Raw genomic sequence first — 22943 nt, 5'->3', positions numbered from 1 at the left:
TATTAAACATATTACTCTTACAAACAACTCTCTTCTCCGAGAATGAACGGATTGTAAGACGGAACAAAGTTATACAATATTGCTATCCTGTTATTATTTTTTTCGATAAAATCGATTCTTTTATCAGGGTATACTTTACTCACGCAACGTCAACTTTTCTTTTCGCGCAAATTACGCGCCCGTTGGAAGTACGATTAGTAGCGAGATATGCATAAGTCACGGAAGTAATATCCTTTGATCATGCTGTAGATATTACAGTGCATCGCAAATAATAATAAATTGCAACGCTAATTCGGTTTCAATTTAATTACTAAGGATCCAGAATGAGTAAATGACCAATCATGTTTTTAAATCAACAAATAATTATTATTACTTCACGTCTTGCCAAGTCGTGACTTATATTATACAGTTTCTATTGTTTTTCTGAACTTCGCGGATCCCATTATACGAGCCGCTTTGCTTCGTTAACTTTGTTATATTCTCACATTTCACACCTATGCTTGTATTAACTGTTACAAGGTGTAAGTTGGTAAAGTTGGCGTGCAGAATAAGTTGCTTTTACTTTCGTTAAGAGGTTATACCGAGGAATAAAATATTCTCGAAGAAAAATGGGAAATTGATTATTGCGAAAAACCTTGAATTATCTTCAGGTGCATGCGTACGTCAATTTTCATAATTATACACAAGGCGGAGATTAAAAGAAATAATTTATTTAATTTTTCTGTCTGCATCGCGGCGGAAAGAATATTGAATCGTATAAATACCTTTGAAGCTAATCATTAAATTGATCGTCCTATTTGCGTCATTGTTACGATTGCAAGAAAAACCCTGTTTTCTGTTTCTCGCAAAAAAAAAAGTCTTAACTATGAAAATACGTAAACTTATCGAGTTAATTCGTACAGACAACGTTATTTGCTCTCTTTGTGCACGAATGCAATTTTAGAGCGAGTATGAATTATCATGTATCTATATGGGAAGTCGCAGGTTCGTTTCACTGTCAGTGACAATCCTCGATAATAGACATAGTCTAGCCATGCACACAGACGGATGGTTCTATTTCTCCGCACGCGATTGCATGCATGAATGTCGTGAATATGCATTTGCTTTATTGCACGTGAACTTTCGTACAATATATATTGTGTGTATATATACATATATTTATATACTTATACTATATATTTATACATGTATATATATACAAATATATATAAAAAAATATATATATATATATACACATATATATGTATATGTTTATGTATGTATTTACGTACATATGCATATATTGACGGTGAAATGGCCAACGGGAAGAAAGCGTAGCAGGAAATCAATGACATGTTGTTACGTTGGTCGACTTAACTGGTAAGACAGGATAAGTGATCCTGAAAGTACGCGGTTGCAAGGTTGATATCGCGAGAGCTGTACGTAAGAATTCGTATTAGCAAAACGATCATTCGCTGTTCTTGAAAATTCGAAGTAACGATCAGCTCTTTGAAATACATGGGGCGTGACATTATTTCTGGTAGCATGATATAGACGTTTTCTGTAAAGTAAATATTTCCTAGTTTTATACATTATTATAAACGCAGATATATTACGTTCGCACCATATTGTATGATAAAGTATTTTGTTACGTCTTTATTTTAATACATTTTAATTTATTCGCTACAAGGTTAGGTACAGGGTTAAAAAAAATCAAAATAATGTTTGTTTCACCTCATATTATTGCGTATTACTTAAAAAAAAAAAAAAATTATTCACATTTGTTTCGTTTCCGTATAGTTGTAATTTATATGTAGTAAAAACATTTTTTACAATCAAAAAAATTTTCTCTGCATCTCAGACGATTAGACGCACTAGAAAGTGCGTAAGCAGAATTTTAGGACGTTTAAAACAGCAAATGCAACTCCAACTATGTGAATACGACTTCGTTGTGCAACCAATTTCTCTGTCGTTTTTTCACTTATCAGGAATTGATACTTGACATTGCTTGTATTAGTTGAAACGTACAAATTATCACTGGTATATTTTATTTTTAAGAATTATGGAAATAATCTTTAGTTGTTTTTATATAATTTGTTGTTAAATCGTATCATCAGGAATCAACATTTTTATCGATTGCATTTTATTGACTACGTTGTTTATTATCTTTCTTTCGCGATAAAACTGCACCGTGTGAACTATTGCGCCTTTCTATTCACTGTTTCCTGACTTCGAAAGATCTATAATTTGGTAGTCGCGCTGTCACAAAAATAAGGTCGATATCGGCGACTTTTGCATGCTTGACAACTGCAATTACACATTTGAAACGAGTTTTTCTTTATTGCAATGTCGAAGTTCTCGATAATTTTCGATAGATTTTTTTATAACGTGCGTTTTTTTTTTATCTCTGATTATTAAAGACCAATTACAGTGCGGGAATAAATGCCGTTTAAGCGTCTCGTAAACCTTGGAAACGATATTGCACAATGAGCACTGTAATTAACGATAAATCATGTAACTACTTTTTTATTCTAACTTACTTTTTTTTTTTTTTCGAGATGAACTGTGGCAGCGTGCATGGTGTATTCTCTAAAATTGACGACGGTCGACTTTACGGCCGTGAAATTGCAGGATAACGCAATATCGCTATATACGCATTTCCACATGAAATTTCGGTGTGTGAGTGGCGATGAAATCGCGCGTTTAAACACCTTTATCGAAAGATGTTAGCACGCATAGAGAAAGAGAAAGAGAGGGAGAGAGAAGCAGCTAATAATAAAACGTTAAAAATAAGCGGTACAATGGGATGCTGTCGAAAGAGTTTGCGTAAAGTAAACGAGCTTAAGCACATGGAAAATCCTGCAGAAAGGTCACGTAAAATTTAGACACGTGAGAGCGCGAACAACATATATATGCAGATCTTAATTCTAAAATTATTTTAAGCCAACGCACTTATAGTCTTTGCATAATAAAAGAGTTATTCTTAACTTAATAGCGCTCGGTGCGCGATTTAGAAATACTAGTTAGGTTTGAACTGGGTTAAACTGGGTTAAATTTAATTACTACGACTGATTGAATAATTGCTGCTTGATATCTCGAGTGGAAAGAATTAAAATGAAAATGATCTGTGTATTTAAATTAATCTGTAGCCGTGCGTTGAACGGAATCGGTGCATTTCTTTCGTGGCCGTTGACTCACCAATCGCGAATTACTCAAGCGTTACTTCGCAACGGCAGTGTGATACTGCAAAATTCAAAACTATAAAGCATAAGCTCTTTCTTTGTTACTGTTCCTTTTCATAAAGTTAATATATGTGCCTGCAATCAGCTGATGGTTACTAAGATCGAGATCGCGCGATTATTATCGGAAGATGGAATATTGCGCGATTTCCTGCTGTTGCAAGTGGATTCCACAGACCGTCCCTGAGTACATCGCTGGTCAATAAACTCATGTCGCGGCAGACAGAGCAAACGCGTTCTATTAGCGAAAGGTGCATGACTTACTTGGCGAACCGGTATTCGAGCCCTCCGGATCAATGTGGCATAGAAACGCACCGGACAGGAAGAGGAGCCGGCAAGGCTCCTAGTGACACACATTCGTAAATTCTAACAAGCTCTTCTTGTATAGAAGATGATTAGAAATTGAAGCTGGTGAAATTGAAGTTTATACCTTTTAACACTTTTTTTTTTTGGCATTTCGCAATAACGTTATAATTTCACAAATTGAATTAAATCGGTGATTAAATATGCAAGCCAATTTACTTTTTCTAACGACAAAATTATCTCAACGTAACTTTAGCGTAACTCGATGAAATCGATCAAGCAATTAATTAATTTTTGTTCACTGTATTTACTTATTTTTGCGGCTTCTTGGTTTCTGTCAATTTTATCCCAAATAATTCTGAAAACCGTGTACCCGTTTATTTATATAATTAGTTAATATTGTATTTGTATTAAATTATGTTAAATTTAATAATTTTACATGTAATAGCGCATAAACATTCATACAGCTGTATTTAACGTAAGATAACCTGTTGCCAATGACCGTGAACAACGTTAGTAACACGATCCGTTAGTAAGAGACCATGAACGCATAATTGCTCATTGATACTGTGACTCGTATAATTTATTCACGCGCACTAATATAATTTACACCTGCGCACTCGAATAAAATTTTATTTTTGTCGCTGAAAAATTAACACGAAGAATTAGCAAAATATTTATCGTGAAATTTTCGTAACGTAAATAATTTCTTATTCCGTTGATCGATGGAACAAATAGCGGGCTGGACAAATCTCCGTGAATAATGACAACGTAATACATTAATTAATATTCCAACTCTAGTTCGATCGTCATCGCGGGCAGAATAAAAAAAAAAAAAAAAGCAAAATTAAATACCGAGACAAGGCGTAATCTCGGAACGTGTAACGTTCAATTATGCAAATTATATAAGGACTAATGAATCGCGACAGCGTGGAAGAAAGCGAGGAGAAAGACGAGCGATAGCATTTCTATTATTCATCGCGAAGCGTCGTAACGTACGAATGAGGCAGAAAGGGATAAATCTGTGGCATTGCCGGCAACGCGCGGGAAAGGTAATAGCGAAGGAAATGCGTGTTGCAATAACAGGTGAAACTGTGGTCGGACCCTTGATGGACGATAGAAACGTGCGTGTGATGAGCGCGACACGGGATGTCGGGAACGTGTGTGATGGACGCGTGTACCAATACGGACACGAATACTCTAAACGAGTGGACGGTACTTCGCAATTGCCGTTAAAAGGACAAATCGCCGCGACGACGGCGGGTTTCGCAAAGTGAATTTATTAGTGGTCATTTGCATGGTCCTGAAGCAATTGTTGGTCTCAGCGGAGTAGGTCATGTATCGCGAAAGACAAAAGGTATCGGCGGAGGAACGGCGTTAGCGGTTTTTCTTATGTAAAACCTGACGAGAGTCAATGATTCACGTGTCAACGGAGTGCGAGATACTGATAATGGACATCTAAAATGTATATTGCAAAACGCGCCGACTTTTCTTCGCGTATGCGAAAAACGATTTGTTAGTTTTCCCGTAAAAGTGGGAAAGAGACGCAATATTTGAAGGAGACGACTTGCAACATGAATATAATGACAGAAGGTAAAAGCTTTTTCCGCAGCTTTAATTTTGTATAATTACTCATTGCGTAACATAATTGTACTTTTTTATGGTAAATATTATTTGTGTGGAACGATCTTAAGGACGAGCGTTCGCGAAAATTGTTCACACATTTCGCAGTTGATACGGCAATTATACAAATTATAAGGTAGGAAAGAAGGAAAGAGCACGTTAATTAAATCGAGATAAATATGAGAGTCGAAAGAAGGTTTAAGGTTGTGAAGACAAATTGTAGAGACCACGTAAGTCTGATGATAACGCTGAGGCCGATTATATGTCTATGTCCTAAAACGAGAAACATTACGTAAGAACAGTCGATCTCCCGGGAGCCATTATACAATTGATATAATGTTTGGTTTTGCGAAACAGAAACAAGGTAAAGTTTTATGAGTCTGTGATTTCCATAAGTCGCGATTAGATCGTGAAGAAAACCGTGGCTGGAGATCGAAGAAAGGAAAAGTTCGGTCTGCCGCCGTCGAGAAATCTATTGCGTTTAGATATCTAAGGGAGAGTTTTCTAATGGGCAACATTGTTCATATTGAAATAGAATCGCCAGGTAGCTAGCTATTCACCATCGAAACGCAGCGATAATTACATTGGTCTTTTTTTTTTTTTTTCTTCTTTTTTTTCTTTTTTTCGGCCTTCGCTCTCACTTCCCAGTGAAAAGTCCGGCGTGCAGTCAGTCGTTCGGCATTCGCATCGGCAGTGCTTCCACTTGATTTCGTCGCGGAAAGTAGTGGTTACAGTGGTCGCGATTCTCTGTTATACGAGGCAGATAATGGTTCTAATAGTACTAATAATCAGAAGGCACGTTCGACTGCAAGTATGAAAGTGTGTCGGCACTGACGGAAATCCGATTATAATAGTGTGGAGTATCATTAAGGTGTTATTAAAATAGTTGCACTGTAATGATACAATTGTAAAGATATGTAGAAATATCATCGTCTGTCATTTTTAATGATATAGAATAGCAAGCTGTTTGCAGTTTAATGATAAAATATTATGAATTTATTCTTAATAATATTTAGCAAAATTTAATATAAAAAAAAAATTTCTAATTCTGAGAGAATTTATATATATATTTTTTTTAATGAAGGTTGATGTGATTACACTCGCACACTCATTGACTTATTGACAGATATCTTTCTAAGAAGTTTTTTTTTTTTTTAAAGAAACTTGTCTCGTTTGTGAAAGAACATCGATTGACGGCACGTGAACTGATTGCTAGACAATTAGATAAATCCGTCAATCACAATCTCAATACAGTAAAGAAAAAAGATGTCTGTTATGTTATACATACGTGATTACACGAATTTTTTAATGCTGTTACATTGTCATTGAGCAATGCGCTCTGTCATTAGAGGCTGCGAAAATGAGTGGGTTGTTGTGTTACATTTTCCGTCGTTTCTAATCGAATCTGATCTAGACGCGTGTGAACCGGTTCATATGTGGATTTATCGAAAGGATGCAGATTTCAGCAATCGGTAAATCGCGCATCTTGCGCAAGGATATGCCACGTTAACCCAATTAGGGCCTCCGCGAGTTTAACGACGATGTAAAAGCAAGAATTCCTTTTTATGACGTATCTGACGTTTTATTTGCGAATAAAAGTACCACAAATATGCGGTTTATAATAAAACATAGCAGTTTGAACGGTACGACGCGCGACATTAAACTTCTCTCGAGCAGCAGGCGCACACGAGTTGATTTATATTTATTATATTTAGCTTTTTAAAATTAAAGTTCAGACTTTTAAACTACTTAGTCTTATACTACTTATTTATATTATGCTAATAATTTATATGAGTCACATTTATGTATTACAAAGTAATACAATAAGTGTATTGTATTACTTTGTTATACATAAATTACGTTACAGTTCCTTTTCATAGTGTATAAGTGTATTAGACTTTAAAACAATTAAAAGTATATTTAATTAAATTTATCACGAAATTTGGAGAACGTAATATCTTCAAAGTGAAATTAAGAAAATGTGTGAAATGGTGTTTTTAGTTGATCTTCCGATGAACATCACCGCGCCGTTAACAGTCGACAGAATGTCTAACATCTACAACAACTCTGTAGTGCGATACTGGCAATTTATTTTCCACGATTTATCCGGTAAGCTTATAAGAAATTGCACTCGAGAAAGGTTTTGAGTTATTGAGGGATTAGAATTGTGTAAAGCGATATAGAATTATTTTAATTTTATATATTATTTTTTCATTTTATTCACATTGTAATTATGATTTCTCTTACTTTATCATCCTTTAATTTCCTAACTTTCGACGATAATTTCATACACTTTCACTTATTAATCTTGTATCACTTTTGTAGCTAGCCGTAAATAATTTTAAACATGTATTGAAAAAAAAAAAAAAAGAAGCTTTACATATATATTTCTTTTTGCGATTAAGCTTTAAAATTTTATTCAACGCATATTATATTTATGTTAATGCTAAAATTAGGTACTGGAGTAGATAAATATAGAAAATACTAATTAATTATGCATCCAGTTCCTTAACCGCTTTATTATGTACAACATTATTTTTAGATCCTCGAACGAGGGATTGGTTTCTCATATCGTCACCTGTACCCGGCCTCAGTCTTCTAATCGGCTATCTCTATTTCGTATTGTCATGGGGTCCGAAAAACATGGAACATCGAAAGCCGTACAAATTAAAAAACATTCTAGTCGTCTATAATTTTCTACAAATTCTTCTTAGCACCTGGTTATTTAATGAAGGCATGGAGGCCATATTTCTTCATAATTACAGTTTAACGTGCGAACCGGTGGATTTTTCATATGATCCTTACGCTTTAAGAGTATGTAAATACTGTTTACTAAACGTGTTGCTTAGTTTTTTTTTTTTGCTTTTTTTTTCTTTACAAAGTTCACTATTAGTTACAATTGATTTTCGACATCTGTTTTACTCTATGTAAAATTTATAAGCTGCTTCATTATCTTCTCGCTTGTAATATACATATAATTATATTTTTTTAGGCAGTAAAGAAAAATAAAATCTCATGTAATTATATCGTTGAACGGTTGCGCGATATTTGTTATAGGTTGCAAGAGGCGTTTATATTTATTTTCTGGCGAAACTGACAGAGCTTCTTGACACAGTGTTCTTCGTATTGCGTAAGAAGGAAAAGCAAATCACATTTCTTCACATGTACCATCACACGGTGATGCCGATGGTATCGTGGGGTGCAACAAAGTATTATCCTGGTGGTCACGGAATCTTTGTAGGTGCGTTAAAATCAATTGCAACGTAGTGTGTATTTTACTTCTGAGTTATTTTTTCCCCCCTTTTTTTTTTTTGATAGTGCCATACGTCTACGATTTAAAATAGAAATGTGCTAATTAGACACGTGTCTTCTTTCTAGGGATTATGAATAGCTTTGTACATATTATTATGTACAGTTATTATCTCTTAGCAGCGTTGTTACCTCAGCATCAGCATCAACGGTATCTCTGGTGGAAGAGATACATTACCAACCTGCAAATGGTATAAAGATTGAAATAAATTAGCGCCCGAAGTTTCTGAGATTTAAAAAATCATTAATGCCATTTTTGTTTAAGACCCAATTCTGCTTGGCCTTTCTGCACAGCTGCCTACTGTTGTTCAACGATTGTGACTATCCGAAATGGTCGGTCGTTTTGGTGCTGCCAAACGCGATGTTCTTCTATTTTCTATTTTCGGACTTTTACAATAATGCTTACGCTCCTAAGAAGGAAAACGGCGTAGTGGTTCCGTCGATTCAGAACTCGACCAAAGCGAACGGCAACGCGGAGAAAGTAAGCAGTTATAAGATACCGAACGGAAAAGGGAAAAGCGACTAAACGGGTACAGCCGGGGAAAGAGACGATGCGATCGCAATGAGACGGTCACTACCATTTCACTTAAATCGCAGTCTCTCTCCCGTTAATCTAGCCAACGTGTTACGTAGCAGAACGCTTGACGGTAGGCACGTTCAATGTCTGCAGAAGACATTGTACAGTAAAACGCAATGACGACCATTTATTTGCGCAAACTGAACACATCTGACTAAATCACGGTTGTATTTTTAAGCCTTTATAACAATCAATAAAAGCGCAATCCATTTCTTTCTGCATGGCAACGAAGTTATGTTAAAACGCTAAGTCATCGAAGATACGTAATAGAAATATTTGAATTATCACGTTCTATATGCGTAATTTAAATGAAGAAATAATATTAAATTCAAGAAAAAAATATTAATTATGTTTTGTCTTTCTATTTATAATATTTATGCATTAATAACTTTTTATGTGAAATGTAGTCTGCAGGATAAAGTTTATTCGCGGTCAGAATTTTTTTTTAATTTTTTTACATTAAAAGTGAATCTCTATTTTGTTTTTCACATATACATATATATTGCGTAAAGTAATGTTAGTGGAGTGTCAATTATGAGAAGTTTCATGGATTAAAAAAAAAAAATTAATTAAATGTCGCATTTTTTATAAAATGCAGATAACGCATATTATTATGCATTAAAAAGTGTTCACTTAAAACGTCACAACTGTCATAATGTCTATTTCTAAAAGATCGATCACTATTGTGATCGATTATAAACTTTACAATAATTATATTAATTGATAAAAATAGTTGCTTATAGAACTATGCAGATTTCATTGTAATGATATAAGCGCAAGTTAAATTATCACGAGGGTCGTGCGAATAAAAATGTGTAAATCACTGTGATAGCAAATTATTAATAATTTCGTGTTCTTATGACTTGAAACTATGACGACTATGACGTGACATATTTTGTGATCAATCATGATAAGACCATGATATTAGGATATTAATAAATAATGGGTTACAATTTTTTAGTAGCTTTTTAACGTATAAAATAACCTCCTAATGAAAAATTTAATCAGGTTAATTATAATAAAAGTGCGTTTTTAAAATTTACGCTCGTGTAAAATTCATCTTACTTGTCATTTTGCACGATACATCTATCTTTGTTTAACGTTCTCATTTAATAGTAATACCAATTAATAACGTCAGTATAAGAAATATAAAAATGTTAATTAAAATTTATCAATTAATTACATTACTTAAGAATTACTCAATAATTTATGTGCGATGATCAATACGATGATGAAGTTTATTGCAGATACTTCTTAATTCTATACTCTATTTTATTTTAGAGATTTTAATTTTTTTTTTAGAAAGTTCTTGATCGATGAAAGGCAATCAAGAGAAAAATATTTATAATTCTCTTGACAATAATTTTATCAAAAATATGATGTGTACTTAAATGGATATATGCGTTGATTTAAAACTGTGCGTTTTATAGTTACCAATAATTTTTCAAGTTGCATGTCAAATGTGTTCGAAGAACAAGGTAATAATCAAATCTGTATGTAAAATATTTGTAGATGTCGACAAAGAGTTTATAATTGTCATTTTGAATAAGATTATTGATATATAGGTACGTGATATTAACAATATTCATAAATATTAAATATGTCAATTAATTGAACGTAATTATAAAACATAGAAATAGTTCTATGATAATATTTTTTGCTGTTTTCTGAATAAGGAATAAGATGTAACATTTAATTCTTGTAAGATTAACGATTATTTAAGTAAGCTCAAGGGAGTATACTATCCAAAAGTCGGTGGTTTCTAGTGGCTCAATTAATATTTATATTTTTAAATAATTGAAATTTTTCTAGCTCAAAAAATATATGTTTATTTTCTATGTTCACTTTAAAATTGTTAATATTCAGATTTTAATCTAAATCATTCTTTATAGGAAAACGTGTGTGAATGCGTGTATGTGTTACTAATTGTTTTAAACATTTATTACAAAATTTTTTACTTAAACCTTTAGATTAACACTTTTTCAAAAATATATAATATAATTAGTTACATATAATGCTTTAGTCTATTAAATAAGTTTTTTTTTATATAATTTGTGATAAAAATTTTTTTATATAAAAGTTGAACATTAGTTTTAATATGCAGATAATACAAAAATAAAAAGATAATAATTAATCGAAAGTAAAAAAAAATCAATTTTGGATGCATGCTGTAACATTGATATTCGAAATAATGATTAATTGAATCCAAAGAAAATAATTTTAAGTTTGCTCGTTAATTTGCGCCAATTACTGAGTGCCTCACAAAATATTATACGATTTGTTTTCTGATCTTATTCTTTTTTCTCTTTCTTTTTTTGTTTTACTTTATATTTTAATAATAATTTTAATATATCTTGGGGTATTAAAATTGGATTTGGTATACAATTCGTATTTTGGAAATGTTAAAATGGGATTTTTAATGTAAATAACTATTAATTAATAGCTGTGTTTTTTTAAATTTTGAAATTATTTAATTTTAAAGAATCGCAGTTTATAACTATTAGTTATTGTTAAAGTATCGATCATATTTAAATAAACTAATTATGTCGACCGCAATTTTATATAATGTATTAAGCGTACAATTTATTGTAGAATAAAAGTATAATTAATATATTAATATATGTATTTATTGTATCTCCTAATAATTATAAATTTTTATATTTGTTTATATGAAAAAAGAATAAGCATAATTTACATTATTATGAGTTTTAAGTATATCATGAAAATTGGCGTATAACGTTATAAAGTAATTTTTAATTAAAACTAAGCTGTTTTCTTTTTATATGTTTGACGATAAAAACTGCTAAATAAATACATGAAGGTTACTCCGATTATGGTGAAAAAATAAGTTAAACCTTTTGGTGTTCGGCAATCCATTATTAACGTTAACGTTAAGTAAATTAATATTATGCCAAACTGCATCTAAAATTTAAAGAGAATTTTAATTAATAATTGGACTTAGTTAACATTTGAAAAGAATTAAAATGAAACAGATATACAATAATGTTTAAGATTAACAGGGAAAACAGGAGGAAGAACCGTCTTTGTTACTTTTAATTTATTATATTCTTTATTGTCATCGCAGCATGATTTCCGCTCTAACCTGTGCTCAACAAAATTTATAGCTTATAGTGACGTGCAGACTGGTATAAGTTTCGTTGAGCTCAGGTTGAAACGGAAATCATACTGCGATGAAATTGGAGAACAATGTATTAAAAGTAACAAAGTCGCTTTTTCCCTCTCTCTCTCTCTCTCTCTCTCTCTCTCTCTTTTTTTTTTCTTTTTTTTTTTTTCTTTTTTCGTTAATCTTAAACAAATAAAATCTTACGTTTGCAGAAAATATTACGATAAAATATTTATATAAAAATTAATTACCAGTTGAATCGAAGTCATATATCTCTTCCACCAAAGATATTTCTTATATTTAGGACCAAGAGCTGCGATAAGATAGTAGCTGTACATAATGACGTGGACCATAGAATTAAATAGACCTATGATTACACCTTGTTCGCCAGGTAGGAATTTTAAATAGCACCACGTGAAGAAAGCCATGATAGTATGGTGATAAACGTGAAGAAATGTAATTTGATTTTGTTTCTTTCTTAAAACAAAGAATACCTTGAAAAACAGAACGTTAAAGTTACATTAAAAATAATTTTGTTCATTTATTTCAGATATTGCAAATAATCTACGAATATTTTTCTAGGCACTAAAATATTTTTAACATTTTAATTATTAATTATTAATTTTTTTATTATAAATATTTTATTACCGTGTCCAAAAGCTCGATGACTTTGGCAAAAAAATACCACCAAGCGGCTCGTAACATCTGTGTGTTGTAATATGTTTAACACAGTGAAAAATATAGTATTTACTATTGTTAAACATTATTAAAAATTATAAAAATATACTTACTACAATTTCTTTATTTATATCTTTTGGAGATGTAGAATGATTCTGATCGCCAAATCCATGAGCAAAGAACACATGTTTAATGTCGATTTTTAATATCTAAAATTCACAAGTGCACATTTATTATTTGATTTACTATATAATATTAAACATTAGTTAAATAAATGTATGTATTACAAAAAATTACTTACTAAATGTATCAACCAAACACTGAAGAGCACTTGAAACGCATTATATAAAATTATAACGGTATTCAACTGAAACGGTGGTCTTTTTTCCATTAATTTTGGTCCAATTTTTAAGACGAATATTAAATATGTACCAACAATACATATTATAGGGCCTGGAGATGGCATTAAAAACCACGTGTCGACCACTGCATTTCCTGTAAAAAGAGAATAGAAGTTATTTACTCTTGGCACATTTTTAAATAACAATATAGTTTTTTGTCTATTACATTTATAATAAATATCTTGTCTTATTTTTTAAACTCACTTCGGATATCTTTTAGGACTTCGTTATAATTGTCAATGATAAATTGCAAAAGACCAGCCATGCTAACAATACAGTTTCTACATAAAACAATATTTCTTAGATAATCTGAAATATATCAATTTTTTTTATCGCATTAAATAATTATGAAGGGATGAAAGTGATGGTTTCTCATAATCCATGACTTTCATTCCCTTGTATCTCTAAAAACCGTTGCCTAATCTTAAAATTTTACTAAGATTAATATTTCACTTAATAGTAACTATTTGACAATTTGACGTAAAAAAAAGTTTGAAGCTCGAGGTTCAAAAAATTAAATTTACCATCACTCTTTGTACGTGTGTAATTAAAAAAAGAAAAAAAAAGTAAAGAAAGAAAAATAAAAGTAAAAAATTAAAATGCTAATAAATACAGCTAAATAACGACAAAGAATTTATTAATATTAAAATTTAGCAGATTTATAAAATAAGCACGTCAGAAGATTTTATGCGATGCACACGTACTACACTTCTTGTTGTCGCAAGTGTTCGATTTCTTTTAAAAATGATAATGAGTTGAATAATCAGGATCAACTAGTTTTTTTTTTAATTAAAAACACTTGATGACTTCATTAGTTCTACCACATTATGCAAATATAATCCAATTGTGTAATTCACTTTACAATTTGGCACTAAACTACGCGCGATATATTTTAACTGCAGAATAAATGAAGAGACTGTTCTCTCCAGTAAGTTTTAGCAACGATTGACTTAGTAAGCAGATATACAATACAGTGCTGAGCTAAGCGTTGAAGTTAGATCGTATTCGTATCGAATTACTAATTCGTATCGAATTACGAGACATTTTTTTTACATAAAATAAGTTTTCTTAAAAACTTCGTGCGTTAAACTAACGGCAATAAAACTTAAGGCACAACGAGAAAATTATACTTTTGAGGATTCGTAGAAAATATGTTAATTCTCCTGATAAATTGTGATTTTTATTTTAAAATAAAAAATACAGTGCATTGAATACATTAACGTCAAACAGAGAGCGAAAATAAAAAACCACATATGAGATTACACGTTTTCTACATAATTACTGGTATATACTTCTATTTTAATGACACTACATGATTCTTCATTTATTCGTAAATAATGACGTTTAAATTATATACCAGATAATATGCAAAGCGCAATGTGAAATACGTTCGTGTTAATTAATTAGTCTATTAAGAAATAGAAAAATGCTAATTTAATTCTCATGACACAAATACAAATGCTATTTTTTATTTTATATTCACTTTTATATTACGAATAATATATTAATATATTACTCGTAATAATATACTAATAAATTAATAAATCTTAAACGACGGAAAAATTAAAGAAGCCGATCGGAATTGAAATTGTTATGAGACTAGCACTCACTTATACATACATATGTGTACAATACTAAACGCTTCTTTACACCGTTCACCTATACCAACAGCTTACTGGCCAAATATTGCATAAAATAGATTTACATTATTTTTTTTGTCTGTTCAGTGATATCTTGCGAAATGTAAGATGTAATTTATTATGACATTTTCTTTTTATATGTTTGACGATAAAAGTCATTGAATAAATACATGAAAATTATCACGACTATGGTGAAAAAATAAGTTAAAGCTTTCGGTGTTCGACAATCTATGATTAACGTTAGCACTAAGTAAATTAACATTAAACCAAACTGCACCTAAAATTTGAAAAAGAATTTTATTTAGTAATTTATTAAAATTTTTGTAATTCGCTTTGATGGTCATATCAAAATTAATTACCAGCTGAATCGAAGTCATGTATTTTTTCCACCATAGGTATTTCCTATACTTAGGTCCAAGAGCTGCTATAAGATAGTAACTATACATAATAACGTGGACCGTGGAGTTTAAAAAACCTATGATAACACCTTGTTCTCCAGGTAGGAACTTTAAATAGCACCACGAGAAAATAGCCGTAATAGTATGATGATAAACATGAAGGAACGTGATCTGATTTTGCTTCTTTCTTAAAACAAAAAATATCTGAAAAACCAAAGTACTAAAATATTATATCGCTCGTGCTCGGCCAATTTGTTAATGGGATCGATTGACAAAACGATGACCGAGTTGGCCAAACGTTTAATTCATTATTTCAAAATGCTTGAATGTAACAGCATTGGTTGTGTAATCGAAACAATTGTTCTATGTACAAATGATAACGGAAGCATGAAATATGCTTTTGTATTTTCTTGAAACTTTCTCAATCATTTTTGGCTCAAATACGTTAATCATTGACTAATAAATTAATGTATTTAAATATTTGCTTACCGTGTCAAGAAGCTCGATAATTTTTGCGAAAAAATACCACCAAGCACCTCGTGACATCTACATATTTAATATATATTTTTATATTTTCTTTTTGTGTTTTAAGAACTATCAAATTAATTAAACTTAATATTATTAAAAATTATGGAAAACATATTTACCGCTTGTGCATGCTTTGTATTTTGCAAATTAGATGACAAACGATTTTCAGGATTACATCCGTGAGTAGAAAACAAATGTCTAATATCAACGTGTAATATCTAAAATAAACGGATATCTTGTACAGAAATTTTTTATGCGTTAAAAGTACAATTCATAGAAAAATTAACTTACCAAAGTTGTTAGCCAAATACTAAAGAGTACTTGAAATGCATTATATAAAATCATAATTGTATTTAACTGATAGGCTGGTCTTTTTTCCATTACTTTTGGGCCAATTTTTAATACAAATATTAAATATGCGCCGATGATACTTAATACAGGACCCGGAGATTCCATTAGAAACCAAGTATCTACCATTGGATCTATCACCAAATTTAAATTTGTAAAATAAAATAACTATTATGATAGATTTAATGTTATTAATTAATAAAATCTTACCTCTAACATTTTGTAGAACTTCATTATAATTGCTAACAACAAGTCGTATAAGACTGGCCATATTTGGTATTAAAAAAAAAAAAAATTAAAGTGGGTCTTGACTTCTCGAAGAAAATCTGAAATATTACATGAATATTTCAACAATTGCATAAATAAATTTACAGTCAATACAAATGTTATCAATTTAAATATTATTAAGAAAAATAACAATTAAAATGGTAATTTCTCACAGTATGCTTACCTTTCTACGTTTTTAAAATAAAACTTTATGTAATTTAGATGCTATCACAAACTTAGAATCTTGATAATCATGACTATTTGCAAAACACACTTTAAAAGAACGAAAACAGCTGCAAAATACAAATTTTACTTGCTTCACAAATCTGATCGATGAGAAGAGAGACGCGTCTTACCAGAAACTGATCATGCACGTCGGTTAAACGCAACCAAGAAGACTATCAAATGTGTTTTCTGTAATCCCCACTACTCACTTTTCTTTAGGTAATTAAAGAGGGAAGGTATAATTCCAGTTTTAAAAAACCAGTTATGTCAGTGCATAAAAACTATTTTTTTAGTCAATTGATAAAACTGGATTAGAAACAATATGAATATATGAATAACGACAAAAAAAATGCAGAAGAGAAATTAAGAATCTACTTCAGAGTGGTAAAAAAGAAAAAGAAAGAGAGGGAGAGAGTAGTAGTAGTAAAAAAGAAACACTGAAGAAAAGGAGTACGTTCAAAGAATTCGGAAATGACCGCAATTACGTTCGGCTGTTAAGCAACAACCTAAAACTTCACTATAACATTAAAATTAAAATTTTTATACTAGATGGACCGGAAAGTAATGTCGATATCGGATCGACTGGTTTCGACTATAAAAATCAACTGGTTTTTTAGTTAAAAAAATTTGGAATCGATATGCGCAGAAAATGTTCGATTTAATGACAAATTAATAATTATAATGAATAATAAAACGATAATCAAAAACCAAATAATAATTTACACAATAATGTATAATTTAAGAATTAAAAATACATTTTTTTAATATTTTAATATTACACAATTTTAAAGACTTTCGAACTGCGTGCGCACCCATCCAAATGTTTGACATTGTATATTTAACCGGAATAAGCAAGGGATTTTGTAAAGAAACGAAAAGTGTGAATAATGATATGAATAACATTATAAATTATTCGCAATTGTGTAATTGTCGCGTGTTATTAAGTGTATTTTATACATATATATTTTTTACGTAAAGTTAAAAAAATATATGTATAAAATATTTAAATATATGATACCAATTTTTGATATTAACAATCTGATAAAATTTGTTAATAAAACGGTACATGTAATCAACATAATAATTTAATACATTATAAATGCGTGCTAAATCGACATCATCGGAATGTAAAATAATTATGACTGATTAATCGCAACCGGGCCATAGGAGGAATAAATACTCAATGTTATGAACAAAAATAACCTAGACGAGTAGCTTTCTATTTTAGCTTAAAAAGTAAGTTAACGACTCGCAGTCGAGTTATTTGTTTGCAGTGGGTTAACCGACCGGGATTCTATTGACAGGACTTTAGTTGATTAATGCATCGAAGCCAACGCAAACTCAAATAGCCATGCACTGAATAAATATCTGCGGTTTTTTATTTTTTAAAAATTAAAGAAATAATTAAGAAAATAATATACAACGATAAAGTCGAACGAAAAAAATAAAATAATAGAAGTATTTAAATACTTTTAAATACAAAGGACTTAAAAATCTATTATTTAAAATATTAATATTTTAAATACGCCTTCTAAGAAATACTATTTCGTATTTCGTACACGTAACAGTAGTGCTATCGAAAAACACTTTAATTGCTTTGGGAATGGCTAAAGATAAAATATAACGGCACCTCTTTGACGGTGCCTCCATAATAAAAGAGATGCTGTAGTACATGTTCCGTTCATTCTCTTCTGTACGTCTTCTTTTCCCCTCGTCCCCATTTCGAACGTATTCTCAAAAAGTAGGTCGTTCATCCGTTTACTTGCACGCCACGGTCATGGCCAATACTTATTATTTAACCTGATATATTCGACGAAAAAGAGCAAAATGAAAGGTACGGTAGTGTGAGATAATCGCGGTCACCTGGGTAGGTCAGAAGAATACTCTTTGAATTGAGGATGACTTAAAGCATACAGGAAATTCCTTCTATGCAGAATACACTTCCATATATGTATATCCAACAATACAATGTTATTTTTTTATATATATTTTTTTTTAACTAAATATTCTCTTTCCTAAAATTTCATTAAATTAAAAATTAAAATATATATCGGTTTTACATCTTTTGTTGTCCTTTTTTTCTATCAAATTTTAACATTTATTAGAACGTTTATATTAACCTTTAGAAGATGTTTTCTACAAAATTAATTTTATGAAAAAACTCTTTCAATCAAGATTACTGTAAGCCAATATTAGAAATAAATAGAAAAATAAAGCAGACGTAAACACATCTTAATACCAGTGAATATTTTTTTAGAAATAAAAAAACTTGGCGCTGCTGTTTTATACAACGAGCTGAGTAAACACAAGATAAAAAATAAGAAAATTAACAAACCTATTTATTGAACTGGTTATAGGTACAAACCAGTAGCGTCAAGTTTTTTTTTAATTTCTAAAAAAGTATTTACTTGTATTAAAATGTATTTAATATATGTATAATGTCTACTTTATTTTTTAATTTTTTTTGTATCGGCGCAAAGCAGTCTTAATTGACACAGTTTCTTCATATCATTACTATTGTAGAAAACAATTTTTGATAAATTGGCCCCAAGCTGTATACCATGAACCTACTTGCAAAACGATCGGTTCAACCGTTAATAAATTCCGATAAGCTACAGATTTTCTTAAGCAAAATCTTGCGTAAAAGAGTCTCGGTAGTACTTCGCTGCATCTATACTTTGGTGCGAGGCACTACCGTGCCTCTTGACGAAGATATGTCATTTATAAAATTGACGTAGCGTTAACATTAAATCTGTAATGAAAAATATAGTTAACATTTAAACGTTAAATACAATTTATTATAATCCACTTTAAGATTTTAAGTTTTATGTAGGCAAAATACAGATTATGTTATGTTTTAATATAAATATCCGTATTTATAATACGTTACATCTATAATATAATTAAAATTTATTTTGAATTAAATATACTTAAAATAAAGAAAACGGATATTGTGTTGAGATTATTATCGACTATGTGTATAAATAACTTTAATAGTAATGAGATTTATTAATTATATTATTATAATATCAATATTAGAAGTCTTTTATATATTTTTCATGTGTGTGCATGCGTGCGTGTTCACGGGGTTGTGTATAAGTATGTATATGAATTTGATAAACGTTTTTATAATATACATTAAAAATTAATTTAATTTTTAATTTAAAATAAAATCCAAAATTATATATTTTATATATTAATTTTAATGCAAAATTTTAATAAACTTTAACATGACGTTAATTATATGACATTCCAAACATAATATCATAAAAACCTTCTAATATTGTTTTTATTATAAAAAAATAGTTGGACGAATATAGAGCATATTGGTGAAAAAACTACACTGTGAAACTACTATTGTTGACTAAAAAATAAGTTTATCTTAAAACATAAAAGATAGTAAGTTTCTTATAACTGCATATACTACATATTTGTCATCTATGTTATATAAAAATTATTTTACGAAATTATTTATGTGTGATACTGTTACAATGAAGTGATTTTGATTCTCAAATGTTAAGAAAAATTTCAATTAATGCCGAAAGCAAAATTAAATAAAATAATAATCAGGTATTAGAGGTACAAAATGTCACGCGTGAAATTTACTGTTCTTTTAACTTTCCATTCGGCATTTCCGTAGATATACCGTTTATCTTTGTCTCTGTTTTTGTCGTATTGTTTGACTTTTCCTTGATATACGTTTTGTAGTAAAAATCTCCAAATAATACGATCATAAATAAATTCTGCGGCACCATTATATATGCCGGCCATAACGGGAAGCCGCAGTCTTCCACCCAAGCTAGTTGCAAATAATGTAAAGTGAGTATGAAAAATTGCACTAACTGCAATTGAGTAATATATTTTTTCCACACGCTTGTTTTTATTTTCATGGACGTTAATAGGTAATGCGTGTACATTATTGTGTGAACAAACGTATTAAGTAATCCTGAAATATAATGTTAATAAATAGTTGTAGATAAGAACGAATTAAACATTAATTTTTGCAATTTCGATTTTCACATAATTAGAGAACGTACCTAGAAAAGTAACGTGACCACCAGGCAGATATTTGACAGCACCCCAAGCTCCCATTAAAATGCCAACGTGATGATATAAGTGAAGAAACGTCACTTGTGATTGTTTTTTTCGGAGTATAAAAAAGATCGTGTCCATCAAATCCAGTAATTTGATTACGAAATACAACCATATCAACCTAGTAATCTATTTAGCAGGCAAATATATATATATATATACATATACATATACATGTATAAACATGACATATTAAAGTTAAATAACTCTATTTTAACGTAATGGTCAAATTGTAACTGATTAACTTTTTTTTACAATTACCCGTAAGGCCTTTGGTGAGTTTGAATAATTGATAGGCTCGCAGAAAACATTAAATTCTCTTAACCAACCTTCTGTTAATGCCTGAAATACAAAGTAATATATTTTTTAATACAGTAAGAATTGAAAATGTTTGATTATCGTATGCACTTGCTATTTAATATTAAAAAATTTGCAAAATTTGTTATAATAATTTTTATTCAAATAAATATTTCTCGGTGTTCTTATATTATATAATTTTATAAAAATAATTTTTTTAATATATAATATTACATTTTTTAAATATAAAATATTACATTTAGTAAATAGTAGAAAATATTTTATGTTTCCAATTTTTGCAGAACAAATAGAGAATTTATTTTAAGTAATTATTTTTAAAAAATATGACTTACTTTGTAAAATAAATATCCATTTAATAGAATTTGTACGACATTATATACTTGCAATACCCTGTTCAATTCGAAAGGCTTTCTCTTTTCCATTAATTTTGGTCCAAGATTACATATAAAATATAAATACAGTCCAATCAAAGTTAGACCAGGCCATGGTGAACCGATCAGAAAATAATCTTTGGTACGTGGATCTTGTAATAAGAAATCAATAAATCAATACATTTAAAAAAATTTATTAAATCGTTAATATTGCGTGGAACGTATTTTAATTAAAATCTTACAAATTTAAAATTTAATGCAAATAATAAAATAAAATATTTACCCGCTAGATCTTCATTAATGTACTTATACCACGCTATGGATTCCTTTAATATTGCAGTCATTTTGATATCGAATAAACTCTGGTGTTATTTTTTTTATGCAAATTCGAGGAAATCGTCATGCGAATATCGCGATATTTACATGAATAAAATAAGAGAACGTTGATCGATCAAATTTTCTTCTTTATTGTCAATAAGTATCACTTTAAAAGCACGGCTTCTTTTTCTTTTTTTTCTTTCAGCTCCTTTAAAGCACTTATTCCTGGTTCTTTTCAAGTTTGAACTGTGTAACATGAAACTTATAGTTTTATTTGTAACTTATGGGGATATCTTTACTCGCCACTCTTTTCAATTATTCTTTTCAACGCGACTAGTCACCATGAAGCTCCCAAACCAACTGCGACAATGCGTTTTCCCTTTCCACTTCATCATAATGTTAACATCTCATTGTATTGTAATTATAGCAAGCTTGTGTAATAAGCGCGGCATCTTCCAAGTATTGCACTGATGTTTACCCCTTCTAAAGAACCTGACCTTTTAGGAAACTTGGCCCACCATTACGATTATGAAAGAAACATTGAATATTTATAGGCGATTATATTATAAAAGAATTCCGAATTTGAAATTGGAAATTCATTTAAATTTCGACCTCTCAATATTTATCAAATATTTGATCTTTGCTCTTCGACGAATTTAACCAGTTCATTGACGCAATATAGGGTTACATACCAGAACAAATAATATATCATCGATGTATGACGTCCATTATTATTTTTCAAATACGTTTCTTATTTATGTAAATTATTTAATTAAAACGAGAAACGCCCAGCCATTGTATTATCCAAAAAAAAATTCATAAAATAGAATACAAAATTATTGCAATATGTTCGCGTTGCAATTAGATATATTTTTATTTGTATTAGTATGTAACATCGATAATGACTTTTTCTTCGTGCTTAAAATTATTGTGGCTCCGATGTTCCAGCCAGATGTTGTGATATGACAGAAAGTGAAAGAGAAAGAAAAAAAAGTTATTCTTTAAGTAAGGTATTTGTCTCTTCCGGTGAGCAGTGGTCGACATAGTTTATTTTCAAAAATTTTTCAGACCCTTAATTTGCCGGCAACACAATTCTTCAGTTTTAACTTTCTCGCGAATAATTGCGGTTAATTGCGACGTAATTGCGCCTACCGTGCTCAGACGCGTAAGGTATTGTTAAGAATACGAATATAAAGCATTGCAAC

At 30.2% G+C, this 22943-nt stretch overlaps 4 protein-coding genes across 12 annotated transcripts in view; 1 reads left to right on the top strand and 3 right to left on the bottom strand.

Moving 5' to 3' along the window:
- The window catches only part of Sit (stuck in traffic), an 85347-nt gene extending 73700 nt beyond the window's left edge, over positions 1–11647 (top strand). For all 6 annotated transcript variants that reach the window (XM_070666841.1, XM_070666842.1, XM_070666845.1 and 3 more), the window contains 5 exons: positions 7146–7253; positions 7687–7958; positions 8202–8385; positions 8523–8644; positions 8719–11647. In XM_070666841.1, coding sequence (XP_070522942.1) covers positions 7146–7253; positions 7687–7958; positions 8202–8385; positions 8523–8644; positions 8719–8979 — 947 coding nt within the window. In that variant the 3' untranslated portion in view covers positions 8980–11647. The remainder of the gene's footprint in view (positions 1–7145; positions 7254–7686; positions 7959–8201; positions 8386–8522; positions 8645–8718) is intronic.
- LOC139108493 (very long chain fatty acid elongase AAEL008004-like) lies at positions 11624–14172 on the bottom strand. Of its 4 annotated transcripts, none has more exons than XM_070666853.1 (7): positions 13908–14172; positions 13438–13542; positions 13134–13327; positions 12946–13041; positions 12803–12859; positions 12406–12648; positions 11624–11952 (listed from the first exon to the last, which is right to left on the bottom strand). In XM_070666853.1, the coding sequence occupies exons 2-7, from the start codon at positions 13496–13498 to the stop codon at positions 11794–11796; spliced, it is 810 nt and encodes a 269-aa protein (XP_070522954.1). In that variant the 5' UTR covers positions 13499–13542; positions 13908–14172; the 3' UTR covers positions 11624–11793. The 4 variants fall into 4 exon arrangements, with proteins under 4 accessions (XP_070522954.1, XP_070522953.1, XP_070522955.1 ...); XM_070666852.1 differs by having other exon boundaries at positions 13938–14172; XM_070666854.1 differs by having other exon boundaries at positions 13438–13514; positions 13938–14172.
- A 219-nt stretch (positions 14173–14391) lies between these two features.
- Bond (james bond) lies at positions 14392–16771 on the bottom strand. The gene is made up of 7 exons (XM_070666856.1): positions 16599–16771; positions 16358–16473; positions 16091–16281; positions 15919–16017; positions 15761–15817; positions 15233–15475; positions 14392–15150 (listed from the first exon to the last, which is right to left on the bottom strand). Exons 2-7 carry the CDS (start codon positions 16416–16418, stop codon positions 14992–14994), a joined length of 810 nt encoding a protein of 269 aa, XP_070522957.1. The 5' UTR covers positions 16419–16473; positions 16599–16771; the 3' UTR covers positions 14392–14991.
- Positions 16772–19415: 2644 nt separating this feature from the next.
- LOC139108492 (very long chain fatty acid elongase 7) lies at positions 19416–22793 on the bottom strand. Its single transcript, XM_070666850.1, has 5 exons — positions 21704–22793; positions 21382–21572; positions 20993–21073; positions 20677–20860; positions 19416–20585 (listed from the first exon to the last, which is right to left on the bottom strand). Exons 1-5 carry the CDS (start codon positions 21762–21764, stop codon positions 20242–20244), a joined length of 861 nt encoding a protein of 286 aa, XP_070522951.1. The 5' UTR covers positions 21765–22793; the 3' UTR covers positions 19416–20241.
- Between the last annotated feature and the right edge of the window lie 150 nt (positions 22794–22943).

The sequence above is a fragment of the Cardiocondyla obscurior genome, linkage group LG15 (genome assembly GCF_019399895.1).
Source record: "Cardiocondyla obscurior isolate alpha-2009 linkage group LG15, Cobs3.1, whole genome shotgun sequence".
Lineage (NCBI taxonomy): Eukaryota > Metazoa > Arthropoda > Insecta > Hymenoptera > Formicidae > Cardiocondyla > Cardiocondyla obscurior.
This window is presented reverse-complemented; position numbering and strand designations above follow the sequence as displayed.

Bases quoted from the DNA above. Each gene is read 5' to 3' on its own strand.
- Bond (XM_070666856.1), bottom strand. From the start codon at position 16,418: ATGGCCAGTCTTATACGACTTGTTGTTAGCAATTATAATGAAGTTCTA. The intron at 16,018-16,090 runs GTAAGTTAATTT...CGTTTATTTTAG, and splicing joins GTATTTGGCTAACAACTTTG to ATATTACACGTTGATATTAG. The intron at 15,476-15,760 runs GTAAGCAAATAT...TTGGTTTTTCAG, and splicing joins TTATCGAGCTTCTTGACACG to ATATTTTTTGTTTTAAGAAA.
- LOC139108493 (XM_070666853.1), bottom strand. From the start codon at position 13,498: ATGGCTGGTCTTTTGCAATTTATCATTGACAATTATAACGAAGTCCTA. The intron at 13,328-13,437 runs GTGAGTTTAAAA...CTCTTTTTACAG, and splicing joins AGTCCTAAAAGATATCCGAA to GAAATGCAGTGGTCGACACG. The intron at 11,953-12,405 runs GTAATTAATTTT...TTTAAATTTTAG, and splicing joins ATATGACTTCGATTCAACTG to ATGCAGTTTGGCATAATATT.
- LOC139108492 (XM_070666850.1), bottom strand. From the start codon at position 21,764: ATGACTGCAATATTAAAGGAATCCATAGCGTGGTATAAGTACATTAAT. The intron at 21,573-21,703 runs GTAAATATTTTA...TCTTATTACAAG, and splicing joins CATTAATGAAGATCTAGCGG to ATCCACGTACCAAAGATTAT. The intron at 20,861-20,992 runs GTAATTGTAAAA...CCTGCTAAATAG, and splicing joins ACTCACCAAAGGCCTTACGG to ATTACTAGGTTGATATGGTT.